This window comes from Phyllobates terribilis, unplaced genomic scaffold, assembly GCF_046119375.1.
Source record: "Phyllobates terribilis strain yellow unplaced genomic scaffold, ASM4611937v1 Scaffold_326__1_contigs__length_2130411, whole genome shotgun sequence".
Classification (NCBI taxonomy): domain Eukaryota; kingdom Metazoa; phylum Chordata; class Amphibia; order Anura; family Dendrobatidae; genus Phyllobates; species Phyllobates terribilis.
The window spans coordinates 935,068-952,769 of record NW_027363086.1 but is presented as its reverse complement, the minus strand read 5'-3'; the positions used below and the strand labels follow the sequence as shown (position 1 = coordinate 952,769).

Genomic DNA, 17,702 nt, shown 5'->3' with positions numbered 1-17,702 from the left:
AAGTTTAGTGTCCTTGTAACCCCGCTACTACACATCTTATTAAAGGTTACATGAAAACGTATTATTTTGTGATCACTATTACCCAAGTGACCCCCAACTAATATATTTGATATGCGGTCTGGCCTATTGGTTAATATTAGGTCTAGCAGTGCCCCCCTTCTTGTTGGGTCCTGAACCAGTTGTGAAAGGTAATTGTCTCTCATAGTAGTCAAAAACCTATTTCCTTTGCTTGAACTACATGTTTCTGTCCCCCAATGTATTTCAGGGTAGTTGAAGTCTCCCATAATAATGACTTCTCCTTGAGTCGCTGCTTCATCTATCTGCTTTACGAGGATATTCTCCGCTACTTCCATTATTTTTGGAGACTTATAACAAACCCCTATCAGTAATTTATTATTTTTTCCCCCTCCCCTTATCTCCACCCACAGGGACTCTACATTTTCATTAGATTCACATATATCCTCCCGCAAGACAGGTTTTAAGGATGATTTTACATATAAACACACACCCCCCCTCGCTTGTTTGTACGGTCATTTCTGAACAGACTATAGCCCTGTAAATTAACTGCCCAGTCATGGCTCTCGTCCAGCCATGTCGCAGATATCCCTACCATGTCATAATTATTTTCCAACAAAATTAATTCTAATTCCTCCATTTTGTTGGTGAGGCTTCTGGCATTAGTGTACATGCATTTTATGTATCTCTCTGTACCTCTATTCCATCTTACTTTATTGACTGTTCTAACCCCACCCCCAATTTCTTTATTTGTGCCCAGGTCACTATCTGCACTATCTTCCCCACCTATAAAATGAATACCCTCCCCCCCAATCCCTAGTTTAAACACTCCTCCAACCTTCTAGCCATTTTCTCCCCCAGCACAGCTGCATCCTCCCCATTAAGGTGCAGCCGGTCCCTAGCGTAGAGTCTGTAGCCAACTGAGAAGTCGGCCCAGTTCTCCAGGAACCCAAATCCCTCTTTCCTACACCAGTTCTTGAGCCACTTATTTATCTCCCAAATCTCCCGTTGCCTCTCTGGCGTGGCACGTGGTACCGGTAGTATTTCAGAGAATACCACCTTGGAGGTCCTTGCTTTCAGCTTGCAGCCTAATTCCCTAAAATCATCTTTAAGGACCTTCCACCTACCTCTAACTTTGTCATTTGTGCCAATGTGCAGCATGACCGCTGGGTCCTCACCAGCCCCTCCCAGTAATCTGTCAACCCGATCAGCGATGTGCCGGACTCGAGCGCCAGGTAGGCAGCACACTGTTCGACGATCCCTGTCTTTGTGACAGATTGCCCTATCTTTTCCTCTAATAATTGAGTCCCCCACTACCAGCACCTGCCTAGCCTGCCCTACTCTCCTATTTCCCTCTTTACTGGAGCTGACACTCGTCCCCTGAAAGCCGGAGATGCCTTGCTGCAGTAGTGCTACCCCTGTACCATCACTCCCCTCATCTGCCAACTTTGCAAACTTATTGGGGTGTGCCAGATCAGGACTAGCCTCCCTGGCACTCTTCCCTCTACCACCCCTTCTAACTGTCACCCAACTAGCGACCTCACTGTCCTGCAGCTCCCGACTACCACCCTCCCCCACATCTACCCCAGTAAGCTGCTGCTCAGTGAGCAGCAGACTCCTTTCCATGTTGTCAATGGATCTCAGTGTTGCCAGCTGCTCATTTAGATCCAGTATCTGGGCTTCCAAACGCACAACGTGCACACATCTCGCGCAGCAGTAAGCAACCTCGACCTGCTGTTCAAGGAATACATACATGTGGCAAGATGTACACTGGATAGCATTGTCAATAATGGAGCTCATTTCCTAATGGGGATTGCAATATACAGAATGTTAAGTAAAAAGTAAAGTAAAGAATTAATGAAATACAGTCAGCAATTCAGTCCAAAGTCCTCCCTTCCAAACTCCCTGAATACAAAGTCACTGAAAAACAAGTCACACACTTACTTTCGTTCGCACTTACGCTCCGGACTCACGCAGCTCGTTCACACTCGCAAACTAAGATATTTAAAGAGTTTTTTTTTTTTTCCCTTTTCCAGCAATGCACCCTTCACCTCAATGCACTTCCAGTGTCACCCTTAGTAATATTTGAACACTGTAAACATCCTAGACACGGGAAAGTTCCCCTCCGGGGGGTGGCCAAGGTGCGTTGGATTGGTCCCTTATTTGTAGATCCCACGTCGGCTCTAACCAAATGGTCGCGAATGTTTCGGGATCTTTTATGACATAGTAGGGGGACATCGGTAAATTTCTCTATATCCGGATAAGATTGCCGTAACAGGGACCAATATTTTTAATGCACTTGAATATCTGTCCCCCAAAGGGGTGATAGGTGTTCACGAAAGTCAGTCGTGAGTTATTATTCCGTCGTGAAGTAGGTTGGGTGACCTGGTTCAAGATATGTGATGGGTAACCCCTCTGTCGAAATTTGTCGTTCATCTCCTCATGTCTAATTTTTTTAGAATCTGCAGTAGACACTATTCGATCCACCCTATTATGTTGTGATTTTGGTAATGACCTTTTAATATGGCCCGGGTGAGAACTGGAATACAACAATAGACTGTTTTTATCTGTTGGTTTTGTGTATAAGTCACTGACTAGATATCCTGTGTCAACGAGTGTAATCCGTGTGTCCAAAAAACGTATGGAATGTGGGTCTTGGTGTATGGTAAATGTCAGATTAGTAACTTTGCTGTTAAGGTCATCAAAAAAAGTTTTTAAGTTTTGTCTTGTGCCAGTCCAAATAAAGAAAATATCGTCAATAAAACGTCTCCAGCATAGCACATGCTTTTCAAACAGAGGGTGAGTATATACATGATCTATCTCAAAATTCCCCATGAAGATATTGGCATAGGGGGGTGCCACATTGGAGCCCATCGCCGTACCCCTCTTTTGAAAGAAAAAACGATCTTCAAACATGAAAAAATTTTTGGTGAGGATCAAAGTTAATAAATCACTGCAAAAGTCAATCTGATCGGCTGAGAATGTAGTATGGGCTCTTACAAATTTTATTGTGGCACAAATGCCCTACTGGTGATTGATACTAGTATAGAGACTGTTGACATCCATTGTTGTTAGGATGCTGTTAGTAGGGATTGGTCCTAATTCTCTTATGCATGTCAAAAAATGGGTAGTGTCCTTAAGGTATGAGGTAATCTTCTGAATATGGGGTGTTAAAATTTTTTCTAATGTAATAGCCAAGGGTGACAAAATAGAATCTGTAGAGGCTACAATAGGTCTCCCGGGTGGTGCCCATAGATTCTTGTGTATTTTGGGTAAGGTATAAAATACCGGCATTATTGGGTTTGGATTGACCAAAAATTCTGACAGTTTGGAATCGATTGTGCCTCTCTGAGAATGATGTGAGACTAAATTTTTAATTAAATTAGCTACCTCTGTGGTGGGGTTACGTGTTATAGGTAGATACGTTTCAGTATCATTCAATTGAGTGTATATCTCTGATATATAATAAGACCGGTCCATAATAACAATTGCTCCCCCCTTATCAGCTGGTTTTACAATAAGTTCTTTCCTTTTTTTCAATGAGGAGAGGGCCATACTTTCCTCAGGGTTGAGGTTATTTTTGTTATGCAGATCGCCTCTCTTTATGGCTTGTAGGACTTCATTAATGTCTTTCTGGACCAAGTCAATATATGTCTCTACATGATAATATGTACAAGGCGGTTGGAAATGGCTAGGAATACGCAGTTTCAAGCCATGTAAAGAGAACATTCCATCATTCTGGCTGCTCTGAGAGGCACCTGGAGGATCAGTAGTAAGCCCCCTACCAGAGGAAAAATGGACTTTCAATCTTAAGGTTCTATAAAAGCGTTGTAGTTCTTGCTCCAGTTGGAATGTATCAAAGGCAGGTGTAGGGCTAAATGAAAGACCTTTTTGCAATAGGTCTAATTCGGCCGGTGCTAAGGATTGTGAGAAGATGTTATACACGATGTTAGTCCTACCCGAGAACGAGTTGTCATCCGAGCGTTGTCTGTCTGTCGATCGCCTCCCCCGCCTCGTCTTATTCTTGGTGGACGGTTTCTGCGTTGATCCAAAAAATAATTTGGTTGATAGGTACCTCGTTTGCTGTCTGTAGAGGAGTGTCGGCCTGGAGAAGAGTTGTATCCTCGCCTGTATGATCTGCTGCTTCTGCCTTGATCTGAAGAGCGCCATCTATACACTTGATTATTGAGGTAGTTTTCAGCGTCACATAGAAATTTAGATTTTTTCTGGATCTGGAGTTCGTTGCGATATTCAGAATCAGAAATGGTTTTGTCCACTTTGTTTTTCAGTGTTGTAAATTCTTCAGATGAAATCGTATTACTCAATTGTTGCTCAGTAGAGGCAATCCTAGTATGTAGATTGGTTATTTCCTTCTGGAGAAAATCAATTGTCAACACAATAATGTCCATTGAGCATTTGTTGAGGATCCCCTCGAACTTACTGCAATAATCAGAGTTATCAATAAATAGAGTAGGACGTAGGTTGACTCTTCATCCTCGTGGAATTCGTTGTGTTTTGTGATATTCTGCGAGAGTAACGCAGTGTAGATCCAAAGCGGTATACCTCCTTTGTTCCTTCTTTAGGTCCCTTATGCGTACTTCCTCAGTGGGGGTGTGGAGAAATGTAACGGGAGTTGTGACATGTGCAAGTATTCCACTTGCTTCTTCCTGATTAAAGGCAAAGGTTGTGAACGACATTGAAGCCACAGGAGCGTAATCCCAAGAAACAGTCAATTGAAAAAAAGAAGGATCGCTTCACTGTATCAAACTTTTAGGGTGCTCTGAAGAAATAGGTAGTATAGATATCAAAAAAGAACTTCGGCACTCCAATATGGATGCAAAAAATTGGTTTTTATTAGCAGAATTCCCCATAAATGAAAAGCAGTCCGTTTCCACCTAACATGGTCTTTACCCATCACATATCTTGAACCAGGTCACCCAACCTACTTCACGACGGAATAATAACTCACAACTGACTTTCGTGAACACCTATCACCCCTTTGGGGGACAGATATTCAAGTGCATTAAAAAATATTGGTCCCTGTTAGAGCAATCTTATCCGGATATAGAGGAATTTACTGATGTCCCCCTACTATGTCATAAAAGATCCCGAAACATTCGCGACCATTTGGTTAGAGCTGACATGGGATCCACAAATAAGGGACCAATCCAACGCACCTTGGCCACCCCCCGGAGGGGAACTTTCCCGTGTCTAGGATGTTTACAGTGTTCAAATATTACTAAGGATGACACTTTTACACATCCTCATTCTGGCAAACGTTATTCTATTAAAGAATATTTCTCTTGTGATTCCACGTATGTGGTGTATCTAATTAAGTGTCCATGCGGTCTCGCGTATGTTGGTGAGACCACCCAACATATCCGAGACCGCATTTCACAACACAAATCAACAATTCGTTGTGGACGCATGATGTTACCTATACCAGCACATTTTCTAGCTATGTCCCACAACATTTCACAACTAAGGTATCAAGTAATTGATCACATTCCGCCAAATAGACGGGGGGGGGGCAACCGGATTCAAAACCTCAAAAAACGTGAGCTATACTGGATACATACGCTACAGATCCTCACTCCGAAAGGACTTAATAGGGAGTATGAAGCACAATATGAATAAAAAATTCCTATATCCCCCCCCAAAAATCCCTCTACCTATATTACATAAAACTCACTCTGTCCAGTGTCTATTGGATAGGATAATAAACCAGGGTTTAGCGGATAATTCTATGCTACTGATTAAAGTTTTAAGTTGTGGGTCATTCACTGGGCTTTCAGTATGGGTGACTAGATTGTTTGTCATTTTATAATAATTGAATATATTTCATGTTACTGATTATTTAGGACTATTCAGTAGGACTATGAGCTGTGTATCCACCTGACTTCTGCACAACACAACTGATGGTCCCAACCCCATTTATAAGGCAAGAAATCCCACTTATTAAACCTGACAGGGCACACCTGTGAAGTGAAAACCATTTCCGGTGACTACCTCTTGAAGCTCATCAATAGAATGCCAAGAGTGTGCAAAGCAGTCATCAAAGCAAAAGGTGGCTACTTTGAAGAACCTAGAATATAAGACATATTTTCAGTTGTTTCATACTTTTTTGTTAAGTATATAATTCCACATGTGTTAATTCATAGTTTTGATGCCTTCAGTGTGAATGTACAATTTTCATAGTCATGAAAATACAGAACAATCTTTAAATGAGAAGGTGTGTCCAAACTTTTGGTCTGTACTGTATATATATATATATATATATATATATATATATATATATATACTTTATATTCTTGTGGCAGCATGAGGTCTCCTACTATATCATTATTCTTGAATTTATATACATATATAAACATTTTTTAAAAAAAACGCACGCTATTTGCATATTCTACTGTACCTTACAAATTTATTTCACAATCTTTTGTGGGTTATTCCACATCATTTATAAGTAGATGTATGTGTATATTTTGTTTTTCCTTATTTTCTGTTTATATACAAATGTTGATGGGATATATTCTTTTGATGTTTAGCATAGGCCCTGAGAAAGACCATGTTAGGTCGAAACGTTGGCCTGCTTTTCATTTAAGGGGAATTCTGCTAATAAAAACCAATTTTTTGCATCCATATTGGAGTGCCGAAGTTCTTTTTTGATATCTATACTACCTATTTCTTCAGAGCACCCTAAAAGTTTGGTACAGTGAAGCGATCCTTCTTTTTTTCAACAAGCTTCCATTGCTGATAGACCCAGAGGCTGTTGTTAGGTCTCAGCTTGCCATGATAACCATCGATACACCGTGATTGTAACATGGGGGTAATAATGAAGGTACAGAGGGGGCCCCTTCCTTCTGTCCACCATATTGATGCGGTGGTCGCTATTGACCGCATCATCTAAAGGGTTAAACTGTCGGGATAGGTGCTAACACCAAAGTCGGCAGTTGCAGCCAACTCTCCTTGAAGTGCGGGCTCAGCTGCTAAGCCTGCACAGCACGACTACCATGAAAATAGCACAGTTCATGTTTAATCCCATGTGCCCATGATGTAATAGTATGTCATAGGGCAGTAAGGTGTTAGACTTTTGATTGGTTGTTTCTATATTTTCCATTTACCATAATGGAGGACTGATCACATACGTGAGCTCAGGACATGGAATGCAATGTGTGGACCTGGGGAGGAATCATTGACCAGACCTGAGGCTCCTATGATTTGTTGGGTTGACCCCCAGTTGCCTCTATTAAGCACTGTGAAGACCCATACAGTGGCTCAGATATGTTATCATACACTGACTATTAGCTTCATTCAAGGAGTCAAATATAAGAATTTTCAATAATAGTTGAAATAATATTTAATTATTTATTTATCAATTTCCTATCAGTATGTCTTTGGAGTGTGGGAGGAAACCGGAGAACCCGGAGGAAACCCACGCGAACACGGGGAGAGCATACAAACTCCATGCAGTTGTTCTCTTTGGTTGGGTTTGGACCCGAACGCTGCAAAGCAACAGTGCTAACCACTGAGCCACCGTGTTGCCCAATAGTCTTCAATGTGGCACTAATCATGATAGGACGAGAACAGAGACCGAGCCCGGAATCTGTCTCCTTATGCAGCAGGAAGCTCACTTTATTCCGTGAGTTCATCTGACTGCGGAAAGTCCAGTAAATGTCGTATGCGAGAACAGAGACCGAGCCCGGAATCTGTCTCTTTTTTCTGACTTGTTTTCGCCTTGTGGAAGAGTCGTCACATCCGGCTGGATTCTTTGTTCATTGACGGATCACAATCAGGCCTCTCTCCGGAATAGTGATCTGTAGAAATAATAAATATGACTGAAGATGAAACAACTGGATATCATATATAAGCGGCAGGCAATGTACTCCTGGTTACTGATTTCTAGCCTTGTGAGAAAAGATTTAAGATAAGTGATATTGGCTTATTCTTAGTTTAGGACTGTACCCCCCATTCATATAGAGGGGGCTGACAATCACTATGTGAGATCTGAGACCACCCACTGGATTCCTAAACCCAGAATGTTTCATATTGGCCGGCACTAAGCATTTCATGGATATCTAAGAAGTACATGAGTGCAATTTTTTAAATCTATAAATTTAAATTAAAAAATAAATTATTGATTATGTAGCGTTAATAAAGCTAGATCTAAATAGAACTATTTTTACTGTAAAGGATCTTCTCCCCACTATTTTAGCTTTAGTAAAAGATCAAGTATTTCTAAAACATTAAAAGACATCCAGGAACTTAAAGATGTCAGACAAACCCCTGCAGATCCCCAATGAATCTAGGACCTCCAGCAAGTTGTCATAGCCGGAACGGACATTGAATGTACAACGTGATGATTCGTGCCGCAAAGCTGGAGCCACTGTCTCCAACAAAAGAAGCAAAACGTAGTTTAACAAGTGTACAGTTTTATACGATGATTTATATGGTTGTATAACTAATATATTTCCCATCTGGTATTATCACTCATCCCCTTAAAAAAATAAAATTGGTACTTAATATTTTATCTCCTCTTGTAAAAGGATTGAATAGTTCTAAGAAGAGATACCTGGCCTGGAAAGAAACTAAAAATTCTAACTCTGAAATAATAGGATCTGAAAACCCACTCAAATTATATTCTCAAATTATATATTCTCATTACCAAAAATTAAAAAAGTTAAAGTTGACTATTCCCATCTTATCTTACCTTTCATTTTTCCTCAGGTCCAGCTTTAAAAAGTTCTAATTTATGGAGCTGTAGATATTACCTCCTTCAGGACAAAGTCTATAAAGATGAAATAAAATTAAATTATTTGATATAAAATGATACAGAAGGATTATCTACATGTACAGTAAAGCATTAAACCTGACATATTGTGCCACTACGTGTTTCCAAGAGACGCACTATAACATTATGCTGCGGTGCTCCTTTACTCCAATGAGACCCCGCAGAGCATTTCCTTCCCAACCTCCTCTATGCTGGAGAGGTTGTGCTAAACCGGGAGACATTTTACACATATTTTGGAGTTGTCCATAAAGGAATTATGGAAAGAAACTTTGAACTTACTCCTATGAATTTCTAAACCCAATATTCCACTTACACCACAATTAATATTATTATCACAAGGTCTAGAAGAAATCCCACCCAAATTTCAACATATCTCTTGTCATATCTTTTTGGTGATTAAACATTTAATCGCAACAAAATGGAAGCAAATAATTCCTCCATCAATATTAGAAGTAATGGAAAGGCATCAACGCACAATATTAAAGTTCAACTTTGCGATTAGTGAAAAAATGTTGTAGCTGATATTTAGTTAGATGAATGCCATAGTGGAAGAGTTTTTTTTTACTCAGGCTAAACCCAAAACTTAAAAACTAAAATAGTTGTATAAACAAACAATACCGGATATATACCAAACTAATTGTTTACACATATTATGGTCAAAGTTATAATAGTTGTTTATTACTAATAATAATGACTAGCCTTGCCTTTACTTTCTCTCCTGTAACTTCCCATTGTTACCCCATTACTCCTTTTTCCCCTCCCCAATTTATATTCCTTCTTAATGTTATTTTTTTTGTAAATGTTAAGTAAAAACAATTGAACGAGATGATCCGACATTTACCATTTTTTACCCGTTGTAAATCCTGTTGTTCTCCTGAATCTGGCATTGTTCATCCTTTGTTCCTCAAGATTCTAATTTCCTGAGAAATTGCCCCCTTTTCCCTTTATGTAAATCTAGTATTTGTATTTATTTTTGCCAAGTGGGCGTGACCCTCAAAAACTTCTCTTTTTGAGAAACATCTTGATGACAACGGCCAGTTGGCTAAAATAGTGGATAAATGTATAGGGAGCAGGGAGACCTATCAGGAACAAGGAGATTTGAGAACAAGAGACAAACAATGCCGTATTCAGGAGAATAGCAGCATTTATACCGGGTTAAAATAAATGTATATTTATGGCGAGTGACAGGTTCTCTTAAAAGTAGATTCCACCAAAAAGACATAGCAGATTTTTTCAAATACAATTTATGTCATATAATCAGCCCCATATCAGTAGGGTAGGGTCACACTTAGGCTGTGTGCCCACGATGCGTTTTTTAAGCGTTTCCGCAGCGGCAAGAACGCTGCAGAAACGCTTAAAAAACGCATGGTAGAAGGTCTGCCATGTTCCCCAATGATAATCCGTATGTGCTGTGCACATGCTGCAGAAATTTCCGCTGCGGATTATCATTGCGTAAAAAAAGCAGCACTACCAATTATTTTGCGGAAGCGCTGAGTTTTCTCCGCCATTGACTTGCATTAGACCGCATGGACTCCGCATCACTGTATATGTAGATGTATGCGTTCCATTGTGGGGATGGTACCCGGGTGTGGAGGAGAGGAGACATCCACACCCAGGTGCCATAGTACCTGTAAAAAAAAGAATAAAATAAAAAATATATGTTATACTTACCTTCCGGCGGGCCGCGGTGCGCTCGTCCTCCCATGCCGGCAGATCGCGGTGGACTGAAGGACCTGCGCTGACGTCATAGCCATGTGACGGGTCACGCGATGCTGACGTTGGCAGGTCCTTCAGTGTACCGCGATCTGCCGGCAGCCAGGACGGAGTGAAGCAAGACTGCCGGGGCCATCGGAAGGTAAGTATATATTTATTTTTTTATTTTTAACCATTCTTTGGGGTCACACTATATAAATCCATGCCGTTTGCATGGATTTATATAGTGTGACCAAGTTGTCAAGCACTTTCCAAGTGATGCTAAAATCGCTTGGAAAGCGCTTATCAACCCGCATGCGGAAATGCATGTGAAGAACGCTTCACATCCGCATGTCCCTGGCAGAAAAACGCATGTACAATCCGCATGTACAATCCGCATGTACAATCCGCATGCGTTTTTTCTGCCAGGGGAGATGCAGAAACGCTCAGGAAAAATCCTGAGCATTTCTGCATCGTGGGCACATAGCCTTAGGATAAAACTATTTATGTCATAATAATAAGTTAATTGCAGCTTTGTTAATGTTATGTTATGCAGCTTTGTTAATGTTATGTTATGGAGCTTTGTTATGGGGATGGATGTATTATACAGATGCTGGGTATTACATTTACTAATTATGGAGCTAATGCTAATCCAATTCTGTAAGAGATATGATCGGATAATTAACTTATTTCTGCACGTACCTTCAGACTCTGTCTCTGCCTTCTTACGATCATTTTCAACAAAGAGGGCGCATGCAAAAAAGAATCCTCCTCCGAAAACCAGCACAAAGGGGCAAACCATGAGGGCGTACTGCAGACTGCGGAAGTTCGAAAGAGCCGAGTCTGGATTGTAACTTTTGATGCGGTCGGATATCTGAAGATGAGACGAGATAAATAATTATGTATGGTTAATGAAAGTAAAAAAACATAATTGACTGGACACGTTTATGCTGACAGCAGTCAATGGATACCAATGAAATCTGGTGATCATAGAAAGAGAAGGTGCCTCACTGCAGATAGCGGCTCCTCCAAACTATGAACAGCAATGCTTCCAGTATCCGCAGCTCCAGTACTACACATTGTCTGGGAACAGGACACTTGTGACATCCTTCTTCAGCAGATAATCTGTGACGTAACTCCAGGACATCTTGTCTTTGGAGTTCTGCCACCCCGTCAACAGAGCGGAAGAGAAGATGCTGCTCTGTCAACGTGATATCAGGGGAGGCCACTGAATCGCGGGTGTTGGCAGAGATCGGTCCCGGGCACTACAGGCAGGTATTTAGCAACGACTTGCCTGTTAGCCCATAGTAAAAAAAATCAAATAGTCCCGGTGAACCCTTTTAAGTATGTTATGAATAGGCTACAGCGAGTTTTAAAAACTCCACTGTGACAGAGCATGTCCTATTCTCATCCGTTCTGCGGATCAGACTTGGCCAGTAAAGAGTAACTGTCGTTATAAAATCAATACAGTACACGTGAAAATAAGCAACTTTGTGGTAGATCTTATCAGATAAATCTGCTTATTTTTCCTCCATTAATTTATAACATTCTTAATTCACAGATAAAATCTGTAATCAGTGAAGACAGATTTTTACATTACTGAGATAGGAGATGACAATTGCTGTTGATCAGATTCTATGTACATGGGGGGAGCCTGCCTCTAGCTCCTCCCTCTTTCCTCTCCATAGAATGTTATAAGCACCAACTGTCATCTCCTATCCCAGTAATGCTTCACTGAATACAGTGAGAACTTTGAGAATAAACGATCAGTTCGAGAGGAGAAAGAAGCAGATTTCTCTGAAAAGATATATTCCAACGTTTCTTATTTTCATGTGTACTGTACTATTGATTTATGAAATAAAAATTAAAACTGGGGTTACTATTTCTAGTCTATAGGAATCTGTTAAAAATGGATGGAGAAAGGATGATATACTTTGTACTTCAGTTTTCCATCTGTGTTTCATCCATTTTTCATTGATCCATTATTAAGAGTCAATGGATAAATAAAGTTTGGACAGTCTACCACCTTCACTTTTTAAAAAAACAGATGACACAAGAGAAAAATGGTCTGTTTTGCGACAATGTACAAATGGAAACAGATGTGTGAATGTAGCCCTAAAGTGATGTGAGAATATGTAACAGCTACTTACTAGCCCGATGAAATAGGAGCTTCCAGCTTCCCCCAGTAGGTGGGACCCCGCCATCGATAACGCCTGTGCTGTTGATCGCCTTGTGGGAGAAACCACATACTGAAACAAGAGAATATTCTGAATGAGCAGAAGGAGTCACTGAACCCAACGAGACAAGAGAACATGGACAAAGTGAACATACTTGAAGCCTAAGTTAAAGAAGTTGTCCACTATGGATAGGGCATCAATGTATGATCGGCCGGGGTCCCGCATGCGGCATCCCTTCCGATCAGCAGTTATCGGTGCCGGCGGCGGCTGCCACCAGCCGGAAGTCCTTACCTATTCAAGTCAATTGAATAGGAGGTGGATGTGCAGTACACCGCGGTGACCACTATAACTTGACGGCCAAACACCGCAGGTAAGCCCCTCCGGCCGGTGGCAGCCGCTGCAGATACCAATAACTGCTGATCGCCGGGGGTGCCGCGTGCGGGACCCCGGCCATCCTACATTGATGCCATATCCTACGGGTAGGGCATCAATGTGAAAGTAGTGGACAACCCCTTTAAATGCACAATCAGCCAGGATAGATAAGAAGCCCAGACATGTTGTGGACTGAGATTTTACTAAAGAAGTTTTTAATCATCTTGCGCCAGGTTTATTTTTAGTTGGGAATTACCCAACAGACGCTTGGGCACAGCCAGGATTATGGGGCATTTGATGGGTAAAAACAGAACATAGAGACTGACTACATACATATAATTATAGCTATGATAAGTTTAGCGCTTTTCTCCACTCACCAGGCGGATATCAGTTGAAACTGAAAAGTTCAGGCTCAGAAATATGGTCCCGATGAATATAAACACCTGCAGAGAGTAAAGAACAATACATATAAACATTTGTGTCTTGCACGCTTTCCTATCCCCCATAGGTTTTGTCTTTATAATCCATTCATCCACCCCAGTCTCCGTACATTCATAGACAGCCCCCGCCATAGTCTATGATTTCTACTGCTCGGTCCTATAGCCGAGACCCAGTAAGGGGATGAAAGCAATCTGTACTCCAGGTACTTACATAAGTGGCCACAAGGCTGATGTCTGCAAGAATAATAGCCAACAGCAGGAAAATGGCGGAGCCCAGCAATCCAACCGCACAAACTATAGGGTCAGCACGAGGGTTGTACTTCCTGCATCTCTTGGCTATCTCCGCCCCTGTTCCAACTCCAAGGATGCCAGAGATGACCGTAAGTCCTCCGAAAATCAGACTGCAAAGAAAAGCGGTAAAGAGATTAGTAAAGTAGCTTGAAGAAATGAAATATAAATAATTTGATATAATAATAATTTGAAATATAAATATATTTTTTTAGAGAGAAAACGGTCATAGGGGGAATTAAATTCCCACCAGTGAATGTCAAATTAAAGTTTGCTAAACTTGTACCTGTCATCATAGTTGGATAGTTGAGTCTGATATGGCGCCTTCTGTAGCATGAGAGCCCGGGCACGCTTCAGGAAAGTAACAGCCCAGAAGCCGAATGCAGCTGCCACAAATTTTACCATAATAGTCCCAAGAGTAGAAAACAGAAGACTTCGGCTGCAGAGAGAGAAAAGGGTAAAAAACTTGTAAATGACGCAGAAGTCACGGGGGAGATCAGTGACATAAATCAATGCACAGAAGACACCTACTTTTTACGCAGTTGGTTGGCATCCATAAGCCATCCTTTGAAGCTCAGTGGTTTGTTCTTTTCCTCTGCAGCTCCTCTGGACGGTTCTTTTACAAATGCAGCCATGAGCAGGACTCCTACCAGGCCCAGAGCAGAGATGATCTGTGTAGATGAAGAAGGAGACATCACATATCACATATACAGAGGTTTCATCACAAAAAGGACATGAGCACAGACTGTTGTGGAACTGGTTCCATTAAAGGGGATCTGCGACGAGGTGTTTGCTGCGCATCTGAGAGCAGCATAATGCAGGGACAGAGACCCCGATTCCAGCGATGTGTCACTTGCTGGTGTGCTTGGTGAAGTATTGATAAAATCCCAGTTTTCTCGCTGCAGATCTAGCAGTACTCTGAATGCTGAGCTCTGTATACCCTGCCTACACCACTGATTGGTAGATTTTTCTGTGCACACTGTACATAGGCAGAAAGCCACCAATCAGTGGTGGGGTCGGGGTTACACAGAACAGGAGGACTACATGGCACGAGACAACTAGTCCCCTCGTCATAATCTCCTGCTAATAAAACAGTGATTTTTTTTTTAAAGCATCTACAAGGAGCAGTAAGTGACACATCGCTGGAATCAGGTGCTCTGCCCCTACAGGGCCCCTGCTCTCAGATCAAATGGAAAAACATACTGCCAGATTCCCTTTAATACGATTCAGGAATTATAATTAAGATTCACAGTTTGTCCACAAGATCCCTCAGACCTATTACTTACCCGGAAGGCCCATTGCCAGGCGCCACCAAATGCACTTGTCACTTTAGACCCAATGATGTAACCAAGGCCACTGTAAAAAACAAAAACAAAGTTGTCATAATTTCTGCACACATATATACATATACATTTTTGAGTGCCTTTTTCCGGCTCCTCCTTCCTACTCCACCCCCTCCATAGACTTCTATGAGCAGCAACTGTTACCCCATGCCGCATAAAGCTACAATCTGTCTTGTCACTGAAGATGGATTTTTATCAGTGAATTAATGAAGGGAAATAAGTATATTTCCTGATAAGATATATTACAACATTTCCTATGTCCATTTAAATGATTTATAAAAAAACAATAAAAAGTGTAAGATCATTCTGAGTCTTCACATTCTTTGAGGAGCTCTTGTCATAAGTGCTAAAAGTCAAACTGTCTAGCAGAAAACTTTTTTGCCCATAGCAATCAGTGCAGTTTTCTGTTAGGGAAAGTCTTGACATTGCTGAAAAAATATTTCCATTTAGAGTCTTGAATCAATTTCCTAGAAATCTGCAGCAATTCCAGAAATGTTTGCTGGTTCACTGCTGATCCTCCCCCTACGTGTTGCGACACCATGATCATTACTTGCGGAGGGGTTTTTGAAACGCCATCCATATGTATTGTACATGCATCTGTAGAGCAAAATCCGTACCGAAAAAAGTCCACAGCAAATCCGCCTTGTCGGACTTACTCTTAGACAGTTTGGCTATGATTCCCTCCTTAAAACAATAAATAGATGTACACTCACCAGCCAAAGGGTGCTGCTAAGTAATACAAGTTAAGCGCGCGGCTGCGCCGATCTCCCACGAAGACGTCGGCAATGATGGAGGGGGCAGTTATTTTAAAACTTGCCTCTGCAGCTCCAGACAGTCCATTAATTAGGAGAAAAACTGTAAAATACTGTGAAAACACAAAAAAATATTCAGTGACCATTTATGAAAGTTTTCTAAGACACCTAAAGAAATACGGTAATGGAAAAATTATAAACTTTTCCTAATTTTGGACCCGCTCTCACTTTTGTCTTGCAAATACTAATGCAAAATACTGATCTACATACAAACAAGTGAGAGGCTTTAGGGCTCATGCAGACGTCGGTGGATCCCGGTCCGATCTCTGACAGCGTGATAGCGATGCTCGGGTCGGAAGAACCGCGGCCAGTCCGTGCATTATTGTCCATGATGGCACCGAGATCCACAGACGTCTGCATGAGCCTTAAGTCTTTATGCTTCTACCAATTAGATCAGTTACCTCATTGGGAACGTAGGACTTGCAGAGAATGATGGCCGACCAGAAGGACATCCCTGCACACATGATGTATTTTCTGTTCCAGCGGTCACCCAGGTATCCATAGATTTGACCAAACAGGACACTGCTGATCGTGAATACTAGAAGGGGAAAAACAAGAGGTCACAGTTAATAGAAATGATTTCTTTAACATATATTTATTTATATTTGAGGATTATTTAAACTGTTGCACTGAAAACACTTCTCCCGTCCTCATCACTGTTTGCATTTTTGGTAACTATAAAGGCGGCCATCATGTGAACGTTACAAAATTGGAACCTTATGATGTCACGAGATTCCAGCCGTCCTCACAAGTGACCTATAGAATAGGATTTTATGTTAAAAGTTTACCTAAGCTTATAAGGCCGGATTTGCTGTCGTCCATTTTAAATGCGCTTTGTAGGTAAGAAATCGCTCCTGCCAGAACAAAAAGAAGAACACGAATGATTATTGTAATTAGAGAAGTGCAGGAATAGACATCACAGCAGCTAACGAGCCTTCTCGTTGGCCATGAAGATTTTCTTCTTTTTTTCCAGTTTTGGGCCTTATACACCTTGCCCCCGACATAAGCCGGTTTACGCCTACTTACCTACGAAAGTGAAGGCAGCTATGAAGGTGACCAGATTGATGAAGGTTAGAACGCCTACAATAATGAAAGAGCGGACTATGGAGACTCCAGTCCGGGCGTGCAGGTCCTGTTCTTCGCAGTTTTCATCCTCATCTTGCTGGTCTTTTCCTTTTTCCACATCTTCTAATAGAAGTGGCATTTTTGGGGTGGAATTGAAGAGAGATGCCATGTTCAACAGAGCCCTGCAAACACTGGAGAAAAACACAAGACGGTAAAAATATTGCATTAGTCTCAGTCAATTCCGTGGTAGTGCAGTATATAGTGTAATAAGCAATCGAACAACAATAAGTTTAAGTCCCCTAGAGGGACTAAAAATGAGGTCAAATTCAGCAAAAAAAGTTTTTCTTTAATATAAAAAAAATAATAAAATATAAAGATTTCAAAAATAAAGAGAAAAAAAACAAGCATATATATATATATATATATATATATGTATTTTTCAGATTATAAGACTCACTTTTTGTTCTCCCAAATTTGGGGGGAAAATGGGGGTGCGATTTATAATCCAATTGTAGCTTACCGGGCTGGGGGGGTATCTGCGGTGGAGCAGGGTCCCAGGAGTCAGGGTCACTGCTGCAGGAAGTTGAAGGTGGTGGGGCGATGCTGTGGGCCCCAGACTGGGAGGTGGGGGTGGTCAGCGATGCGAGGCTGCTTCGGGCACCAGGCTTCCAGAAAATGTCAGTGGAGCCCCCGCACTGCCCATCGTT

General features: G+C 41.4%; 1 protein-coding gene across 1 annotated transcript; it reads right to left on the bottom strand.

The window, feature by feature from the left end:
* Nucleotides 1-2,265: 2,265 nt before the first annotated feature.
* LOC141221654 (protein spinster homolog 1-like) lies at nucleotides 2,266-17,164 on the bottom strand. The gene is made up of 15 exons (XM_073666550.1): nucleotides 16,957-17,164; nucleotides 16,719-16,784; nucleotides 16,332-16,468; nucleotides 15,832-15,983; nucleotides 15,062-15,131; nucleotides 14,307-14,446; nucleotides 14,062-14,214; nucleotides 13,699-13,888; nucleotides 13,425-13,490; nucleotides 12,649-12,747; nucleotides 11,201-11,372; nucleotides 8,787-8,803; nucleotides 4,457-4,540; nucleotides 4,192-4,388; nucleotides 2,266-2,554 (listed from the first exon to the last, which is right to left on the bottom strand). Exons 1-15 carry the CDS (start codon nucleotides 17,162-17,164, stop codon nucleotides 2,266-2,268), a joined length of 2,040 nt encoding a protein of 679 aa, XP_073522651.1.
* Nucleotides 17,165-17,702: the final 538 nt, after the last annotated feature.

Excerpts from the sequence above, each read along its gene's own strand:
- LOC141221654 (XM_073666550.1), bottom strand. The coding sequence starts at position 17,164 with ATGGCATCTCTCTTCAATTCCACCCCAAAAATGCCACTTCTATTAGAA. Across the intron at positions 14,447-15,061 it reads CCTGGCAATGGGCCTTCCGG|ATCATCTCTGCTCTGGGCCT; the intron begins GTAAGTAATAGG and ends TCATCTACACAG. Across the intron at positions 13,491-13,698 it reads TCAGCCTTGTGGCCACTTAT|GTGTTTATATTCATCGGGAC; the intron begins GTAAGTACCTGG and ends TACTCTCTGCAG.